The sequence below is a fragment of the Ambystoma mexicanum genome, chromosome 3p (genome assembly GCF_040938575.1).
Source record: "Ambystoma mexicanum isolate Mex_15411 chromosome 3p, UKY_AmexF1_1, whole genome shotgun sequence".
Lineage (NCBI taxonomy): Eukaryota > Metazoa > Chordata > Amphibia > Caudata > Ambystomatidae > Ambystoma > Ambystoma mexicanum.
Genome location: NC_090925.1, coordinates 829,257,634 through 829,278,495, shown reverse-complemented (window position 1 = coordinate 829,278,495; position 20,862 = coordinate 829,257,634). Strand labels below are relative to the sequence as shown.

Genomic DNA, 20,862 nt, shown 5'->3' with positions numbered 1-20,862 from the left:
TATATACTATACAGAGAATGGTCGATCAACCAAAATGATGAGCAAACTTCACTCAAGAGGATATCTGTGGTCATATTTAAGATACACTTACGTGTCCAGGCTCAACTTGTGGCAGATATTTTTTCCCCATGTTTCTGACTTTTTACTTGTGCACTTTTGCATTTGATCGCATAATGCCATTAACAGTACCATATACTCTAAAACGCCACTGCCACGAGATGTATGCCTGTGCTTTGGCCATTTTGAACTTCAGCCTTCTTCCTGCCCTCTCGGGTCAGGAATTGTTATTCATGGAAAATCCTGTCCTGGGTAAAACCTGTGCTTTCCGAGGCAAAGTGGCGCTCTGTGTGGGTGTCCGGATGTGGGGGCTCTGCCTGGTCCCAGTCCACATCTGAGTTACAGAGTGTCTTTTGAAGGACATAATGCTTGGCATGTGGCTGTCCATGATTAGACCACTCCTGCCAGGTGGTGCCTCCAGTCCTAATCATGGATAGGTAGACTCATTCAGCCATTTGACAGATCATCGTTGGAGCCTAGACTTCTACAAAGAAGATGAAGACCAGAGGGAGACCGTTAAAGCTGACCAACATTGCACTCCAGCTAAACCCTGGTTAAGCCCTGGCTCCTCTGTCCTGATCTCAAGAAGGCCTAGTCAGAGCTTTGACCCCTGGACTGATGTGAACTACCGGTCTTGACCCCTGCACGAGAATCCATGGTGCCTGCTTAGTCTTTTTTCTGTATTAACTGGTGGACTGAGCAGCTCTTTCCCCAGCTACCTCACTGCAGCCGTCACCAGTCCTTGGAGCTTCAACTTTTACAACAAGTCTGCCCCTGCAGTGTTTTCCTCCTTCACCAAAGAAAAGGTGTGCAGGGCCTGCTCCTTAGTTCGTCCTACAAAGATAGTCTGTCTCCGCCTGATCGTGGCGACTGCAGCCGAAACCAGTCTTCTTTGTTTCCTGGAGCTCTCCCGAGGTCAGTTGTCCTGTGGAGGTCTGCATTTCTTCATGCCAAGAACAGTATCACCAGAGCCTGAACCATGCACTAGCCAGATCCAATCCAACAACAAAAGTGACTTCTGCACCATCGGCCCCCGGACCACTCTCGACCGGACATATTCTTTTTTTTTTTACTGGAATATACAGTTTTTCTAATTCTCACTTACTTTACTATTCAGATTTATTGAATGTTGGTTGTGTTCTATTACAATTGCATATGGTTTCTAAAAGTAAAGTGTTGGTTTTCTGTTAGTAAAACCCCTAAGCTGAATGTATATACATATTTTGATAGTTGCGTGAGAATACTTGCCTAGAGTTTTTTATTTCTTTGAGTGCATCTTAAAGGCCTAATAGATAATTGTATATTTGCATACTTCAAGGTCTAGATGAAATTATTGGAGTCGTTCATCCTGGTCTCCATAGACCACTCTCACACCCCCTTCTGTGTCCAAGCCTTACTGCTCTGCTACACTACTGTTAGGAAAAGTTTGTCTGCAGTACCCTTTGGGACCACTACACACAACTAGGACTACAGGTGTAAGCAAAACCAACCTTTGGTAGAAGTCTGTACTACACAGTTTTGTGGTAGAGTTGCTGAACATCCAGGCTTATCTCAAGAGGGAATGTGAGCTGTAAGGATGTTACACATAGGTCTATAATTACAAGTATTCATATAGACTCTTCTACGCAAAGTTTCTTGGTAATACACTTATTAATTTATTTCACAGTCAGCTATAAAACATTCACTAGAAGGAGGCAATCTATATCACAAAAATATACTTCAGTACTTCACAATATCAGGTTCTGAAGCATTTAAACTACTTTGAAGGAGAAGCAAAATGGCATTCAGAGCATTTTAAGTAGGAGCAAAAAGGCATAAGTTAATAAAACTAATATTAGTTACTCTTAAACAATGCAAATAGTTTGGGTTCACCAGAGGAGTTGATTCAATGCAATAGGTTAGGCCACAGTCAATGGGCTAAAGTCTTGTAGAGGAAAAAGCATTTCTGGAAGTTAAACGGAAAAGTATTTGCCAAAGTTCTCAGAAGTAGTTCATAAAAGAAAGACTCATAAGTTGGGTCACAAGCTGACTAGGCCTGCAAGTTGCCAAAGTTTCAGGCACTTTCGCAGCTAGAGGCAAGTTCTCTGACGGGTTTTCACAGTACCTTACAATGAAGAAAAAAATGCAGCTGAAGACGTCTGTTCCTGGCAGTTCCTGCAGATCTCAATGTTCCTGAGCCTCAGTCGTGGGGACAAGAGGGAGGACGTCGGGGGACTCCTGCACTGCACTGAGACTGGTCAAAAAGCTGGCAAAGGCAAATCTTCAATTCTGGTAGCTGTAGTCAAGCACACAAACTGGTGTCCTTCTCCCTGGCTATTCTGTTTCCTGCAGCACTATGAGGAAAATACAACCAGCTCCGAGAATGGTATCCAGGTGGTTTACTAGTTGATTGGCCTCACCAACTCAAAGGGAGAAGTCGTCCTTGAAGGGGTTCTCTGTCGAGATGAACTTGCCAATTCAGACCTGCAGCAGGGCTTCACCGGGCACACCAACGGTGCAGGAGTTGCAGCAGCTGTCCTCTTCCAGCTCGTCTTCGGATCCTTCGTTTGAGTGGTCGACTCTGCCTTCCAAGCCAAGAGACTCACCTTTGACCCCGTTTCCTCCCATTCATTCCAGCCTAGCTGCCACTTACCCAGCAGGGTGGCTGTCCTTGCGCGACGGTCAGCCAGCCAATCACGCCCAGAGTGCATTTGGGTCTCCTAGGACACCAAGCACAGGGAGTTTCGGGCACCTCCCTCACTTCCTGCCTACCCCAGACAGTCGGGCACCAGAGGCAGTCTTCAGTCCTGAAGCCCGCCAAAGGCATAGGAACAAAGGGACCAAACCTGGTTTGGCGCGTGGAGACAAACTCTACAAGGGGAAAGATCATACTAAGTAACCCCTTCAGCACTCCATTGTAAGATAGTGTGTGCTGGGTCTAGGAATTTGGAAAGACTAGTAAAGTCAATTTAACTTTACTTTCTCTGGGAAACAGTAGTTTATCCCAGAGAAGGTATTTAAACCTCAGGACAGCCTAAAGGGCTTCCCTGTGTCACTGCACTGAAGGTGCTGCTGTGTAACAAAAATAAACAAGATTATGCCTATGGAGTTGGTTAGACTCCATTTCCAAAGAAAAGAAACACAGAAAACAATTAGAATTAACAAGTTCAAAGTCCCCAAGTTTAGCAAAGGGGCTGGAGTGCTCTAAGGTGGGAGGAATTGGCACATTTATGAGAATTCTCCCTAAAAACTACCATGACAGATTGGCAACACTGTCCCTTTCATGTTCACCATAATAGGTTGGCCTGCCACAATCCACCCACAGGGTAGATAATGTAAATCCATCCCAACACTTACCCACTTCCTAAAACTTCCTAAATGAAGCTAAAACTAACCAAGGAGAGAAATGGGGTGCCTGAGAAACACCCCTGGTGCCGGGCACCTTATGGGTGACTTAATATCAAATGCTTTAATTAAGGTAGAAAGGGTTGCAATGGCAAAGGGATTTCAGGGAAAAACCAGCAAAAATGCCGGGAATCACTGAGAAAATATCCCCCCCGCAGACCTGTTCACTCCTTGTTGCAGAACAAGAAACCAATAGAGTGCAAAAGGGGCAGGACAGAACCTCAATGCCTTGCACAAAGGGGCTGGCCAAGGTCTAGCCAGTCACTCAGTAGAAGGGGCTGGAGTCCGATCACCAATTGTTAAGCCAGAAGTACTATTTTGGGGATTCTGGGGTCCCTAGACCCTTTGCACCCCTCCCCCCTTGTCTTTTTCGGTTCTTTAATACCTTTTAGGTGGCCAGAGGGACATCTCCTGAAGTCCCCCTGCCATTATTTCCCTTTTTACCTTATATAAGGTATATGGTATTTGGTCACCCCTAAGGTACCCAGTCCTAGGTGAGCCTCTCGGGCACCCCTTTTCTGCCCTAGAGTGATTGTGTCACTGGAATTTGTTTTGGTAGAATAGGTTTGTGATGGCTTTGCTTTAATTATGGCTTCACGAATGGTGCAAGCCATTTTATTTCAACTTTTTGGGAGACACTGTGGTATCCATTTTCTTTTAATCCTGCTCCCAGACATTTTGCTTTATAGGGCTTTCCTTTGTCTAGGTGACCACAAGGTGGTCTCAAAAAGGCTGTTCTGACCATGTGGGCTTGTTGTGTGCCCAAACAGGTCTGCCTCAATACTGGTCCTAAATGGAAGTCACTGGACTAGCCCTCCGACTTCCTTTGGGGGTGGCTTTGTCTTAGTGGCAGTCCCAGTCACCTGAACCTCTGCCCCCCCCCAGCCTCTTTTTGCAAGTGGCTGGCTGGCCTGAGGCCAAGCCCTATTCACATGGCTATTTGGGTTCTGCCCTGCCCCTAACTCGCTCTTGCTGCTCTGTCCGTGGTACATGGATTCCTGCCATTATAAAGCCCTCACTTGGCAATGCTTGCTAAGAAAAATGGTTGTGGCCCAGAAACGGTGTCAGAGCCCTGAATGTCCCAAAAACATTTGCAGCCTGAAAGGGGCATTACCGCATCCTAGACCACAGAAATTCCCAAAAATATTTTTGGCACAAAAAATGCATCCTACACCCCTGAAAGTTCAGAATATGTTAGCAGTCCAAAAAAGGCATTAAAATGCATTTTAGGCCTGCAAAAATTTAGAAAACGTTGGAGGCCTAACAAAAGGGGTTTACAGGCATCCTAAACCCCCTAAAGTCCAGAAAATGTTGTTGGACCAAAAGCGGTGTCAGAGAGCTCTGAATGGCCCAAAAATGCTTGCTAAGTACAGTGGCTGGGCCTTATCCCTGTTTGGGAAGTCAAGTCCGGATTTCTTGAAGACTCCAGGTGACTCCCCACATCGGCTGGGTGGAGCCCTTCATTTTTGTTCAGGTTCCCTGCTCTACTGGGAGACTCCCTCGCCAGAACTTTCACTCCAGGCTTGAAAGTAGAGACCCTGGGAGGAGCGGTTTCTTTTCTGCAATGCTGTGGCTTTCGTTGGTTGAGGGTTCAAGTCCCAGTGAGGCAAATCCTACAAACCGCACCTGTGGAGAAGAGCCAGAAACGTACCGGCTTGTTTTGGGTCCCTGCAGTCCTTTCAGCCAAAACTGCTGTCGGGAGTACTTAGCTTGGGGTCCTAGGAAGGGTGATTGTTCAAGATATTCCCTCCTGGTTGTTCCCCTGGTCGGTGGTAGTGATTCCTGGGAGACTGTTCCTGACCATGGATCCCCACATACTTGCATTGGGGGGGGTGGGGGGGGGAGTCCTGTTATGCCCCTTTTTCTGGGGCCCCTCTTCCGACCTATGAAACACTTCCTTTGGGTTCCTGGGGTTGATTGTTGCAGTACATGCACCTGTGAGGTAGACAGATACATATCCCTTCAATGTGAATGGGCCTTTAACTTCTACCATGATCTCATATGGAACTTTGAAATGAACAGGAACTCTCCCAGGGATACGTACCTGCCTTCTGGACATTTTTACTTGATCCCCCAGGGGTTCATTGAGCTCTGGACTAAGGCTCACTATTTTAATACTTACCTGTGATTTTCTACCCATGTTTAAAGTCATCCCTTGCATTTCCGCACTGGCAACAGTACCTGAAACACTGTAACATTGTGTATATTTGAAAGAAATTTAGCAGGGAGAGGACTATTGTTGAAATTAAATATTCATTGAGTGTTAGAAGCTTTTGCTAATGTTCACTAATGTTCCATCCTCGGAGGCCGGTAATATTGTCAGCAAATAAATACGGTCATCATACATAATGTCGCCAGGAAAAGGTTGCGGCGACATATATGGTGACCATATATATGGGGAAAAGTGGAGCAGGGGTGTACCACGCTCCCCTTGAAAAGTAAAGGTTTTAGGGTTGCTGGGGTGTCCCCTGTATGTTCCATGTAGGAATATTTTGCTGACTTTTGCCAGCAGACATTTTTGCCGGGACATTATCACATGGAACCAATGTATTGTTCTGGGCAACTGGGCATTTTTCCTGTACTAAGGCCCTAGGAGGTCTAAAATAATGGTTGTTGTGTTTTAGATCTGGGGATTGTGAATCTATTTTTCATTTGTGTTAGATTGGGTTTGCATTTTTAATTCCACCCCATGCCATATATGTTAAGTGCTGGCCACCAGGCCCAGGGCCGTTCACATCCACTAGGGGTGGGATGAGTCTTTTATGACAACACACTTGGTTGTGCAGATAAATAGGTGGATACTCATTTGTTGGTTTGTATAGGTTCCTGGTCCTTCACACTCCATTGATATTTTATGTTGGGTATTAACCCTTGGCAAAGGACCCACATAGACATTGGGGTTGGGAGAGCCTTTGTATTGCCATCACTGTATATATATTCTTGGAATAGTTAATATTGTGTATTAATGTTTAAAGTACTTATTTGAAACGATAGTGTTATATGTGTGACTATTAAAATATATATTTTTCAGTATATAAGTGTAGTGTATTTTCTGGATTTGTGTGTGGACTAATTGTACCTCTGTGTCAACCTACTACCCCCTACCTCAGAGTTAAGCATTGTCGCGCTGCCCACGCTACCCATGTTTAAGAGGTTTGACTTACCTTTCTTGTCAGGTGCTTTAGCATTCCCCCCCCCCCCTACTAGAGCTAGCTGTTGTGGCATCCTCAGAGGGTGGTACAAAATCTACCTTAACACCAACCATATTAGAAATTCCACCAGTCTGGAGAAGGGTGGCAGCAGATGCGGGGCAGAAAGAAATACAAATGAGTTCATGCAGAAGCGTAAACAACCTACAAAAGCATATTTTGTCCACATTTGAACTGTAACCTGGTCGTGTGCATCAAATGGTGGAAAACTGTGGACAAAGCAAAGTTGGAGAGTCACTTGAACAGATGTGCATGGTGGATACCTGGCCATGCAGCAAAGTAAAGCTGTATACACATTTCCAGTGTCCACTCCATCCGGTGATGGTTTGGGAATGGTTAATAAAAATATGCAGAACAAAATGACAAAGGAAATCTCTTTAAACACACTTATGGCGAGATCAACTAGGATTATTTTTAAATCCAAGGCAAAAAGCAACAAGAAGCCCAGGAGGCTAAAAGGTGCACAGTTTTGCGTTTGCCCATTAGAGAGTAAAAAGACCAAAGGTCAGGAAGATAAGAGATCAGACCAGTTGAAGCAAATCACATCAAGTTAATTGCAAAGTAAAATAGTAGGTTTCCATTGCAGCATATTTTAAAAAAAAGAACTAGTACCACATTTTGAAACATTTTCTCAGATAAGAGACATCACAGAAACAAGCTAACTGCACCTACAATTACTGGCATGAAATTATAAAAAGATTTTCAACTGGATGCATTACAACAGTCACTTCTGCTTACCTAGCAAAGTCCACCCACTTCTCGATGATCTTCTTTGGAGAGAGACGGGTGCAGATGATCCCCACAAAGTCAGGCTGTTGAAAAAAAAAAGTGGGATGACATCAGTGAAATGGTCAGACCCTTCCTTGTGCCCCTAATATGAAAACCACAGGCAAACAAAACTACCAACAATATACACATGCACCTTTGGGTGCTCCTGCCAAAGAGCACCAACACTTTACTTCCCACACAGTTAAATCAGGATAGAAAATATGGTAAGTGGAGTAAAATGAGTGAAGAAAACAAAAAGGTAAGCCATACAACCAGTTAGAGATAAGCTAAGCTTTGGGTAAAATGTTCATAGCAATGATATATCTTCCTGATCTGTGTCAACCCCAGAACATATGCTTTACTGGTGGATTATTTTTACTTATACCTCGGTTAGTGGCAACGTTTTTCCACACACACAATCTTTTACGGGTGTCATTTTTAAGACTCCCATTATTGCCTTTTTAATATTATCCTCTGACAACTTTTGGCACATAGTGCCTATTGCTGCGGGGTTGCTCTTGGGGCTCCCCTTTCTCTGGCTAAGAAAGGATCTTTGGATCCCTTTTACATTTTATTAGGTGAAAGCAGCACACCCCACCTAATGTGGAGTGCTGGGGAGATACAATGTATCCCCTTTCTCCTTTTAACTAACATTTGTTACAGGGACAAGCTTACCTTTAATGGCTGGTGGCAGTGAACCATTTAACTAATTCGGTGCCACCTTTACAACAGGCTGTTTCCACAGCTCTGGTAAAGGCACCCATGGTTGCTCATTTCACCAAAATGGCACGTCTTCTTTTTTGCCATTTCAGTGTTCCTTGTCCTTTCCTGTTCCTTCCTCTGACCTCCAGGGTGGGAAAATCCTTTGTGTCCATTTCGTCTTCGGTGGGAATCCTCTGGATTCCACGTCCAGGCTCCAGAGTGTCTGAAGGCAAGAAGCGAGGGAGGAGTCAAACTCTGCAGCCATTTATTTTCCAGCCCGACCGCGAGAAACCAGTTCAAACAGAGAGGCTGGCTGTCCTGAAAGGACTACCAAAAGATTGAATGTTGCATGGCTGTTTGATTGGCTGGGATCCTGGATAAAAGTCTGATCCTGGAAGCTGAAGAGGTAGTCAACCACTGGAACCGAAGAGGATGAAGAAAACGTGGGTGAGTCTTAGCGACCAGAGAGCCTGCTGTGTAACCAAGGCCTGTCGTTACCCTTTCTTCCAAACTAAGGTCCTATGGGACACCCTTGAATGGAATGGGAACTTCACGGTGTATCCGCTGCCCGTAATATCCAGGTAATACCGGGATATCAGGCGGCGGAAACAGTAAGGCAGTATTGCCAGTATCCCGCCAGAATTACCAGCGGCATACTGGCAAAACTGTAATGAGAGACGTCTCTTTTGGAATTCCTGCATTTTTACAACTGCACATGAGTATACTTTATATCCCTTAACTTTTTTTTATTATGGAATTTGGCAGCAGTAACTTTTTTTTTAACTGTTTTTGTATTATTCTTCTCATGCATTTTCACGGTTACCAGTAACAGCTACTAAATGTGGCTAGCACCCAAAAATGGCAGTGCCACAAGGTTTTTCCCTTGTTCTTTGGCAGTCTTCCTGCCCTCTCAGGTCAGGAAATCTAATGTAAGGTCATGCACTTGCCAAGGAGTGGGGGTCAGGGGAGTGAGTGAGTGCGAGAGAGAGTGAAAGAGTGTGTGTGTGTGTGTGTGAGTGCCCATGCGTGTGAGGACACACCAAGGGAAGGGAGCTAGGGCTGTCGGGTCCCAGTCAGAATATCTTGGTGGCAGAGAGTCTGTTACTGGGTAGATGTGGAACCAGTAGTAGTCCCTTCTTGGACAACTATTGGCTGTTTGAATGTGGCAGAAATTTCGCATCGGTAGGCTTGGCTTTGCCTCAGCCCCAAATCTGGAAAAGGTGACGGACATCTGCAGTCGTTTTTCAGATCTACATTGGAGCCAAGATTACTATGAAGAAGAGCAGCCCGCTGATGACTTCTGAAGTGGACTAGCATCCCCTCCAGTGATTGGCCGGTGAATCCCTGCTTCTCTGCCCTATAGATTAATACCCTGGTCAGTGCTTCAGCCCTTGAACTAGTGGGAACTAGTCTTTATGCCTGCCCCAAGATCCTTCAAAGTATCCCTGGACTGCCCGGTGGACTGACCAGATCCCTTGTAGGCTACCTCACTGCAGCAATTGCCATTCCGCATCAAGCCTGAGAACATTGGTCACCAGCTTGTGGCTAACCTGAAAAAAAGGTACCCCCACAACCCACAAACTGGAGGGAAAAATATACTTTATAGCGGAAGGAAGGTATGGAGGTATAAATCAAAAATCAATATATTTAATTTATTAGAATCATACAAAAACTTAATTTATAATGAAATCGCAAAACAGAAATTCAGATGGCCCAGATGGATCATGTGAAAATTAAGAGTTATGTTACTCTGGTGGGGTTGGCAGGGGTGGGGGGGGGGGTTAAGGATCAGATCCCTTGTACATAAGGGGAGAGGCCATTTGGTGGGCTCTGTCCATCTATAAAGCCGGAGATCGAGGGAGAAGGGCACACCTCTCTGTTCACTGTGGCAGCCGAAAATGGCTGCCGCAGTGAATTTGCTTTCAAGTTTCATGTTGGCGTGCGTTACTTACGCTGACGTGAAACTGAAAGAAATCCAATCGGTAACCGATTAGTTCTTAAGAAATCCAACCCCCATGCTGTGAGGAGGGACCTCCCCCTCACGTAGCCGGGGGGGTTGGATTTAAGCTTTGTGCCCCCCCATCCATTTGAGGGGAGTGTAAAGCACTGGAGGGGGGCGTCTCTACTCCCGCTCTCTACATGGCAAAGGAGAGGCACAGAGCACCCCAGCCAAGATTCTCTATGCGGTAGCCAAGATCGAGCAATCAAGGCTTAAGCTCTCAGGAGGTGATGCGGGCTGGTTCTTAAGTACAGTGTAGTCCCCAAGCACCCACAAAGGAATGTCCACACACTAGGTTAGTGAATACAGTCTTTATATAAATAAGGTTCACGTTATGTATCACAATAACACACTTTGTACTCTGGCGATACTATAATGGCAAATATATACAGGTCTACGGTGTACCACCCTTAACTATCGATTCCTTTGAAATGCGACCACAGCTAACAGCCCCACAATAGCATACGAATCAGATTGTAAGATGAATCAACGATAAACCACAGAAAGAATGCTAATTAAATCAAGCAATGGCAGAATACTGACTCCCGTTAACTAGAGACAGTTCAGTGTGAGGATCCCCCCACCTGGGCAACCTGTAAATAAAGTATTAACAAGCTCAGTCCAATTATGCTCAATATAGTCGAGTCCTTCTAAAAGGTTCCACAAACACAAAGTACCTGGCTTTGGGGAGTTCTTCTGTGAGTCATCGACGGGCCCTTCTTGAGCGCACTCCCTTTCAGGTAGGAGTAATGGGTCGTTGAGTCTCAGTGAAGAAAAAGGGTGAACACTGTTGCGGCAGCAGCTTTGGTTCATGCGGTGCTCGTTGACGATCGGTCGAAAACATCCTACAAGCTGAGGTGTGCGGTGCACCTCGACGACAAGTGTTTGTTGCTGCAAGGAGTCAATGAAGAACTTCGGCCCAGCAAGGGCATCGAGTTATCAGCATCTCTGCGGGCTTCGGGTGGCGGGAAACCCATCAGTGGATTCTCCTCAGTCGTCAGCGGCCTTGACTTTCTCCGGCAGGACGAAAGCAGTCGACGAGGATGAGCAAGGGAGTCCTTGTTTCAAGGCAGTTCAGAGGAGCCATCAGCGATGCCCAGGCAAAAGGAGATGCCCCCCATACCTTATAGTGGTGCACCTGGGGAGCACTGCGGCTCCGGTCAGCGATGGCAGTTGACAGGGATGGACTTCAATGTCCGGGCGCTTCTCTTCAGGATTCCGTGGCCGTCCCAGTCTCCTGACGGCAGCCTTTGGAGGGTCTGGCATCCAAGGAGCTTTAGCAAGTATCAGCTGGTGCACAATCTGCCCCCAGGGTGCCCAAACCCTACTGCCCCATCCATTGGGGGGGCCTGTCCTACGTTTTGCGGTGGCCCTCTCCCCCACCCCAAAATGGAAGTGGGGGCATCTCATGCAGCCCTCCCTGCGGTCAGATGCCCCTTCGTAGGAGCAGATATCTGCCCCGAGGGAGGGTTGCATGAGGCGCCCCCCCCTCCATTTTGGGATGGGGGACCCCCCCTTTCCATTTCATAATTCCGTGGTGGTTTAGGGTGCCTCTCAGCTACCCCCTAAAATGCATCTTACCATTTTCAATTTTTTGTTTACCCAACTTCCCTTGGTACAGATGGGCACATTAGTGTGCCAATCTCCCCCATGGTGCCCAAAACCTACTGCCCCATACATTGGGGGCCTGTCCCACGTTTTGTGGGGGCCCTCTCCCCCACCCCAAATGGATGGGGGGCATCTCATGCAGCCCTCCCTGCGGTCAGATGACACTTCCTAGGAGCAAATATCTGCCCCCAGGGAGGGCTGCATGAGGTGCCCCCCCCTCCATTTTGGGTCGGGGTGAAGAGGGCCACCCCCTTCGCATTACAAAATTCCCTGGTGGTTTAGGGTGCCCCTCCGCCCCCCTAAAATGAAATGCATCCCATCATTTTAAATGTTGTTTTGTTTACCCAACTTCCCTTGACACAGATGGGCACATTAATGTGGCAATCTGCCCCCAGGGTGCCCAAATCTACTGCCTCATCCATTGAGGGGCCTGTCCCACGTTTTGTAGTGTCCCCTCACCCCAAATAGAGGAGGGCATCTCATGCAGCCCTCCCTGGGCTCATCCCATCTGAAGTGCATGTCAGATTGGGGGAAGTGTGTCTGGGACTGTTGTGCAAGAGACATGTGCTTCAGCAATAGTTGTGCTAATTGGTAAACTGTATGTCTGGCAATATTCATGGGAGTGTTTCCAGTTTCCATTTCCTAGTGAGGATGAGGGTTCTGTGGATTATCTGCCACCCTTTCATCCAAAGGGCTGAGCAACATTTCAGAGGGCCAACCACATCTGGGTCTCGAAGGGATGCTCTCTAGGTCCACTGGTTTGGTGTCGGGGGGGGGAGAATAGGGGGAGGGGCATCTTTGGCAGTTCAGAGGAGCCATCAGCAATGCCCAGGCAAAAGGAGACGCCCCCCCTAATCTTATAGTGGTGCACCTGGGAAGAAATGATTTGACGTCTATGGGACGGAAAGGGGTATGGGAGCTATTGATTGCGGAACTGGAATAGATAGCACAGGTTTCCAAACACTGGTTGCCTGGTGCCAGATGATTCCCAGGAGGGATTGGAGAACACCAGGGAATGCAAGGGCCATCAACTCCTCGGTGAGGAAACTGAATGGGGAGCTGGAAAGACTGACAAAGCGTAATGATAGAACTCGGATAATTCACCATGGCTTCATCAAAGGTGAACTGATGTTTCACTGAGACAGCGTGCACCTTTCAAAAAGTGGCATGGACATTTTCATTCAAGACATTTTCGCATTTGTCCAGACATTGTGTTGCCGGGGGAGTTTGGGGGACAGTAACTGATTCAGTTACTAGATTGTGTGGCATGGTAATAAAGTTGTGAAGAAATATGTTGACAGTGAGACTCCGAATTCCTAGCAATTGATTAGCGTTAATGGCATGTCAATGCATTCAATATGTCGGTGCTGTTCATTTCTTTGCAAACCTTCGCCACTTTCAGCAGCCTAATTCCACTTGCTTGCCCTTGCAGTAGTTCCATCCTTGTGCCTTCCCCCCTTCCAACACAGAACTCTATGTGAATGAGCAGGGGGTGTTAGGAAAAGAAGGTTGTATGCAGTACCCTCTGGGAACACTACAAAACTAGGACTACAGGTGTAGGCAACCCAACCTTTGGTATAAGCTTGTACTACACAGTTTTGGTAGCGTGTTGAGCAGCCAGGCTCATCTCAAGAGGGGAAACGTGAGCTGTAGTGGAGTTACACACAGATTAACAGTTACAGGTATTCAAATAAACTCTTACACTCAAGGTTTCTTGCATAATAAATTAATAATTTATCAGTCAGTTATACAGTCTTCTTCAGAAGGGAGCAATGGAATAGTAACACACAAATATATTTCAATACTGTAAACTCAGTTTCTGAATCAGACAAGGCCATTTTGTGATGGCCCAAAGACAACCTACACCGACAGGTGACTTCAGTAACAAGGGTGCTGGGGACCTTAATACCTTACTGTTGGCATTCAGAATACTCTTAAAAAGGAAGTAAAAGGCAAAAGTTATTAGAACACAAGAAATTACAAATAGTCATGAGCAGGGAAAATACTTTCAGATAGCACTTAGAAGAGTCATTCAATTCAAATAGGCTAATCCACAGTCAATATGCCAGTATAGGATGCAGCACTTCAGGTAAGTAAATGGAAGTCTTCACTCCTGAAGCCCACCAAAGGTGAATGAACAAAGAGAACAAAACTGGATTAACGCGGAGAGAAAAACTCTAGAAGGACCTTCACACAAAGACATGGCGAAAAAAGAAGACCCGGCACCATTTTAACAATGATAGCTGGATGCCATTTTGAAAAAGATGGCTCCTGCTTTTAACGTTACCAGGTAGGCGAACGGTCGCCGTAAACGCTAACCTTGGTAGTTCAAAACTAAACCACTGCCACCAGCCAGTCAATTGAGGAAAGGGTAACATAAAAATGTTACATGAGCATTTAGACACAGGGGATACCATGTAACCCCTCCAGCACTCGTACTTGTTCGACCCATCACACCCTAAGTAGTCAATTTCACTCTACTACTGTGGGAAACAGTAGTTTATCCCAGAGAAGGTATTTAAACCCTGGAAAATCTAAAAGACGTCCGTGGTCCACTGCACTGAAGGTGCTGTGTGACAATTGAAAACGATGATGCCTATGGAGCTTGTTAGACTCCATAACCAAAAAGAAACAGAGGTAAAATTCACACAAAAATACATGAGTGTGGAAAAAAGGGTTATACGCTCGCCAGGTTAAAAAAAATCAAGTCCTCAAAATCCAGCAAAGTTCCCTGGGGTCTCCAAGGTGGAGGGAATTAGCACATTTATGAGAATTCTCGCCAATAGGGTTTTGTCAAAAGTGTGCCAGCAATTGTCTTAAAGGGCCTGCCATGTAATTTCCTCATCTTCCCTGTCTGCGTCTTGATCGCCTCTGCCTTTTCAACTCACCCAATCACTAATACGTTGCGTGGTTGCTTCTCACCTCCATTTCCCATCCACCAGCACCCCATGAAGGAGGGGAGGGTGCAACGCACGTTGGCTGTCTCTGAATTGGTACTGTGGGTGCAATCCTTGTGCCCAGACTTGTATTTGAGTAATGTATAGCAGAAGAGGACAGCTTCCTTAGATTTTTTGTTGTCTGTTTTAGGTGCAGATGTGTTGTGGCCGTCTACCCACTTGTGAGAAAGCAGTGAGGTGGTCCTTGGTATTTCATGTGAGTGTTTGCAAAATAGTACTCTGTTTTTTGAAGCAGGCTGAGATTATGTCATATTGCAGATGGCTGCTACAGTTTGTGAGCAGAGTCTGGACATTTTGGCGTACTTGTGTGGTGTAGGTCTGTGGCATTGAATACCACTTCCTCTACTAGGTTCCATACTTTGAGAAACACACATACTTATTGCTTCAGTCTTCATCTGTTCTTTGGGCAGTGAAGGGTTCCATAGCGACAGTAGTTTTGGCTTCTCTTCGAACAATGTCTGGTGTAAAGGCTTTTGCTGCAGTGATGGAGTCCAGCTCGGAGCAAAGCACAGAGCCGGATATGCAATCTGAAACAGATAGTGCTTCTGAGGGTCACGGATCATCACGGAAGATGATTGGGGAAGTGAGTTTTCGATGGATGGTAGTTTTTCATCCTCCTCATCTGATGAGGATAAAAGAGTACATGCACCTTTTCCCACACTTCCCACATGCAGGGGACCTGCAAGGGTCAGGGGACTTGCAGGATGGGCAAGGAATGCGACATATCCTGACATGGCTGATGAGTCACAGTGGGTGCCTCCAGAATATGGCTCAGCCTGTTATACCAGTGAAAGGGGGCACATCAAGGTGCACACTGTATACAGATGGGTTTCAGCCCATTGACTTTTTCAACCTTTTTGTTGATGGGTTCATTGCAGATGCGGTTCAGCAAACCAATGTATACGCTGCACAGTTCTTGAGGTCAAGGGGTCCCACTCTGAAACCCCATTCCAGAGCACAAGCATGGGTTCCAACGACCAAAGTTGAAATGAGAAACTGTTGGGGTCTCATTCTGCTCATGGGAATATTGCTGAAGCGGTCTATCTCAATGTACTGGTCTACTGAAGCGTTACTTTCAACCCTGTTTTATCCAGCAACAAGTAGAAATAGCTTTCAAGCACTGCAACGTATGTTGTGTTTCAATGACAACTCGGCAGCATTACCCAGAACTGACCTACATTTTGATAGGCTATTCAAACTTCAGCCATTTCTGAAGCACTTTAATCTGCGATTTGCGCAGGTGTATGTTCCTAGCCAGAACATTTCCATTAATGAATCATTGATGTTGTTCAAAGGTCGGCTAGTGTTCAGGTATTTCATTCCGAACAAGAGAGCACGATACGGGATGAAGGTGTACATGTTATGCGAAAGTACCACTGGGTATGCCTACAGCACGAGAGTCTACACTGGAAAATACTCCACCCTAAACACTCCGGGTTGCCCAGCCAATTTAGGTACAAGTGAAAAGATTGTTTGGGATCTTATCACACCATTGCTCCACAAGGTTCACCATTTACATGTGGACAATTTCTACACAGAATTCCACTCTTCAAGGAATTGTACAATGTGGGCACAGTGGCATGCGGTACAATCTGCAGTAACCGCAAAGGCTTCCCCAGACAACTTGTGTGTAAGAAGTTGGACAAGGGAGCATGTATGGCATTGCAGCGGGATGAACGGGTGGCAGTAAAATTATGCGACAGAAGGGATGTGCACATGCTAAGTACTATTCATGATGAAAGTACTTCACTGGTCACTGCCCACGGGAAGGCTCAGCAAGTGCGGAAGCCCAAATGCATTCTGGAGTACAACAAGTACATGGGTGGAGTAGATAAAGCAGACTAAGTGCTTCAGCCATACCATGTTCAATCTCGGACCATGGTCCATGTAAAAATTCCCTTCTTTCCAGAGTTAGAAGATGTGGCCAGATTGCAAGATCGACACTTTGGGGATTATGTTCCTGCCACAGCCATGAAGACACAACCTTACAGAAAATGTAAGGTGTGTAAAAAACAAGTAATGAGGAGGGATACTGGGGTGTACTGTCCTCAATGCCCTTCCAAGCCAGCCCTTTGCCTACAGCCTTGTTTCCTTTTGTATCATACAAAGGAAAAGTATTGGGAGATCAACTAATTTACAGCAATGCCCATCATAGGGACCCATAGGCTCTGAATTTGTGCATGCCTTACAAAGGTACGGCACTCCAAATGCTTGCACTGGAGGTCTGCCTTCAATAAAAATGCAACAGCATTGCAACTCACTTTACTGTATTTAGCGTGCCTTCACGAGAATTGCTAGTCCAGCACCCTCCACTTGAGGCCTGCCTTGGAAGGGCACACCACTGCCGTACCTTTCACTTCGGGCCTGCCTTCGAAATAAATGTCAGTCTAGCTCGCTCAGTTCGAGACGTGACTTGCAAAAAGGAATGCAATTCAGGCTCCTTCCATTTTATGTTTGCCTGCAAAAGGAAATTCACTACAGCTCCCTCCACTCGAAGTGTGCCTTGCACAAGAAAGGAACTCCATTGGGGTTAACTCCCCTTTGGCGTGCTTTGGCAAGAATACTAATCCTGCTCCCTCCAATTGAGGCCTGCCTTGGAAAGGCACACCACTCTGGTACCTTTCACTTGAGGCCTGCTTTAGAAGGAAAGGTCATTCTAGCTCCCTCTGTGCGAGGTGTCACTTGCAAAGGAACGAAATTCTGGCTCCTTTGACTTGAGGCGTATCTTGCAAAGGAATGCCACTCAAGCTCCCTCCACTTCAGGAATGCCTTGGAGAAGATGGGAACATCACACTGGTTCACTCACCTTCGGGGTGTCTTGGCAAGGCATGTTAGTGCTGCTCACTCCACTTCAGGTCTGCCTTCGAAAAAAACTTTAAGTGAAGCTCCGCTTCAGCATACATTGGAAAGGAACGCGATTCCGGCTCCTTCCACCTGTGGGTTGCCTTACAATAAAATGTCTGTCCTGCTCCCTGTACTGGAGGTGTGCGTTGGAGAAGACTGGAACACCATTCCGGTTCCCTCTACTCAAGGGGTGTCTTTTGAAAATAGTACATGCCACTTTGGCGCCCTCCCTTGAGGTTCAAGTGTCAGGAAAGTGGTACTTGGACACCATCTATATGGTTGGGGTGTCTTGCGACTTCGCACCACCCTGCCTTCTTTATTGTTTTACCTGAAATAATGTTGTGTGGTGTAATTGAAAAGTCTTCTGTAGGAATGACTTGGATACGATTGGTGTGTGAGTGAGTCAAAGCTACATAGTACATGCAGATGTCATTTCTGTGAATGCACTTTCCCAGCAGTGCAGAAATGATTAGCATGTTCGAGTGTGGGTAAGGCTGCACATATGAATGTTTAAGCATGAACGATGAATGCAGGCATAATTGTTAAGGCCGTACTCGAAGTTGGTGTGAAAGTCAGCACCTGTAGGCCAGGTAGCCAAGTGAGCCAATGCGCACTTGCCATCAGTGTGGAGATACAATTTGAATCACATGCCATTCGAATGCAGACAAAGTTGATAAGTACTGGAAAATAGTGTGAAAGATATTGCCTGGAGACACAGTTGCAATGTTGCAGATATCCCTTTGCTGTGAGTGTGCAGATGGAATTGTACGATCGGACCAAAAACAAAAAGGTCAGACCGTACAAAAAGACCGAAAAATGCTACCACCAAAGGTTTGAACCTTTGGTGGGAGCATTGTAGGCAAGTATAAAAAAGAAAAAGAAAATGTGGGGGTGCCCCCCGCAACACCCTGCTCACTATACTGTGTGGTATAGTGAGCAGGGGTTGTGGGGGGGGGGAACCCCTGCAGCTCCCAAAAAAAAACAAAAAAAAAAAAAAAAGACCCTGCCGCGCCGGTTCCCGATCACGGAATTGAAAGGGAACTGGCGCTGAAGGGACACAGCGTGACAAAATGACCGGTAAGTGGGTTGTGGGTATGTTGGGGGTGTGTCATGGGTGTGGGTATCTAGAGGTTTTGAACGTTTGTTCGCATGGGAAATGTACAAACCTTTTGTGGTTTGTACATTTCACATGCAAACATTTCGGCAACGGAAAAATCAGCCGCGGTCGGATCACAGATCTCTGCGGATACGATTGGTGGCAGATGACATTTGAATGCAGACACAGTTGATATGCAATTGCTGGAAAATTATGTGAAAGATATTGCCTGAGACACGGTTGCATTGTGAGCAGATGTCCACATGCTATAAGTGTGTAGATATGCTTGCTGTGGCGCAAGCGATTTGGTAGAGGTGCGACTGCTGAAATGGATGCTTACTTACTGCAGACACGAAAGGTGTATGAATGGCCAGTGAAACGGTGCGTGCCTTGCCCTGGTTTCACTGCTCACAACGAGGTTCCTCCTTGTGCTAAACCCCACCTTGTCTGTCCGACTGCATTGTGACCTGTATGAATGAGAAGTGTGAGCAAAGGTGCACGTGAATGAGTTTACAGACAGCAATGTGAGAACACGGAAAAATTTTCGCCAAATTTCAGACTTCCCCGGGGGTTGTGGGTAATCGATTCTGGGCCGATATGCGCAAGTCAGACCTCTGTGGGTTCCCACGGGTGTCCTCTTTTCGGAAATGCATGGGTTCCCCGTTTTCCTTCCTGGCTTCAACACCCTAGGCCTAAATTTGTAGGTTGTCTGCATGAGCAAAATTCCTGAGAATCTGCTGTCCCGAAAGACTTGGGGTTACCAGTGTTTTAGACTTTTCTCTTTGCGCCCATGTAGGTGCACCCACACATGTGAGGTACCGTTTTCGTCGGGACACCTGTGGGAACACGTGAAGGTAGGCCATGTGGTGTTGGCTGCGTGTTCTGGTTGGTGAGCACAGTGTAATGTGCAAACATTTTGTTTTTCTCCCAAATCTTTTGACTTTGCCGGGGGTTGTGGGTAATCGATTCTGGGCCGATTTGAACAAGTCAGACCTTTGTGGATTCCCACAGGTGTCTTCTTTTTGGAAATGCATGGGGTCCCCCATTTTCCTTGGTGGCTTCGACACCCTAGGCCTAAATCTGTAGGTTGTCCACATGAGCAAAATGCCTGAAGATTTGCTCTGCTTGTGGTTACCAGTGTTTTAGCCTTTTCCCTTTGCTCCCAGGTAGGTGCACCCACACATGTGAGGTAATGTTTTTGTCAGGACACCTGTGGAAACGCGGGAAGGTACGACAGTTGTGGGTTTGCTTTTCACAACATTTCGACCCATTTACTGCTGCCCTTTGCCACACAACCTTTTCATTTCCCAAATGTAACCTATATGTAGTCACTGCTTTGGGCACAATACACTTTTGTAACCTGCACAAGTTACCTACCCTTCAAAAAGGTCTGCCTGTGCTCTTTCAAAAAATGTAAGCTTGCCCTTCCTCACCACATTTGTTTTCCTTATTTACACATGCTAAGTACGTATGTTTAGGCCTTAAGCATAACACTCCTGTGTACCATGGCTCCCTTTTTGGCTTGTCATATTGCTTGTTTTTTCTAAAACATTACAAAAAATGTGTGATTTCCTAACTAGAAGAGTCGGGGGGGAATGTAGCGCAGCACTGTTTTTCTCAAAATTCACAGAAGCCATTGCCTTACTGGGCCGAGCATGTCTACCACATACATTTTCTTCTGTCATTTTCCCGATTTTTCACCAAAACAATGGAATTTTTCCCTACATTTTTGCCTGACTGTTAGGCAAAGTTTGTATGCAGTACCCTCTGGGACCACTACACACAACTCTGACTACAGGTATAGGAAACACAACCTTTGGTATAAGCTTGTACTACACAGTTTTGGTAGCATGTTGATCAGCCAGGCTTATCTCAAGAGGGGTCAATGTGAGCTGTAGTGGAGTTACACAGAGATGAACAAGCCACTTCTTACCTGGTAACGTTCTTTCAATGGGATGTTCCTCCGACGTATTCCTTATCTTAAATAATTCGTCTCCAGCTTGCTGGCCTCGGAAATTTTTCTCTCTGTAGAGGGCGGTGCGCGTCGACGTGCGCCGAGTTGGTGTCCCTCGACAGCCATTGTATCGTCGCCGATGTCACCATGCCCATAAATAGCCACGTGCGGCGTCCGTTGCTCAGTTCCGTTTTGTAGCATAAGATAAGCCTTGCATAAATTGGCTATTGGCCTTGAAGGAGCGTAAGCTGCAACCACAAGGGAAGTATTACTGCGGGGATGGA

The 20,862-nt window shown here is 46.2% G+C and overlaps 1 protein-coding gene across 6 annotated transcripts in view; it reads right to left on the bottom strand.

Moving 5' to 3' along the window:
• Nucleotides 1-20,862, bottom strand: part of BCKDK (branched chain keto acid dehydrogenase kinase) — a 744,533-nt gene that overhangs the window by 169,903 nt on the left and 553,768 nt on the right. For all 6 annotated transcript variants that reach the window (XM_069651902.1, XM_069651905.1, XM_069651903.1 and 3 more), the window contains one exon: nt 7,389-7,462. In XM_069651902.1, coding sequence (XP_069508003.1) covers nt 7,389-7,462 — 74 coding nt within the window. The remainder of the gene's footprint in view (nt 1-7,388; nt 7,463-20,862) is intronic.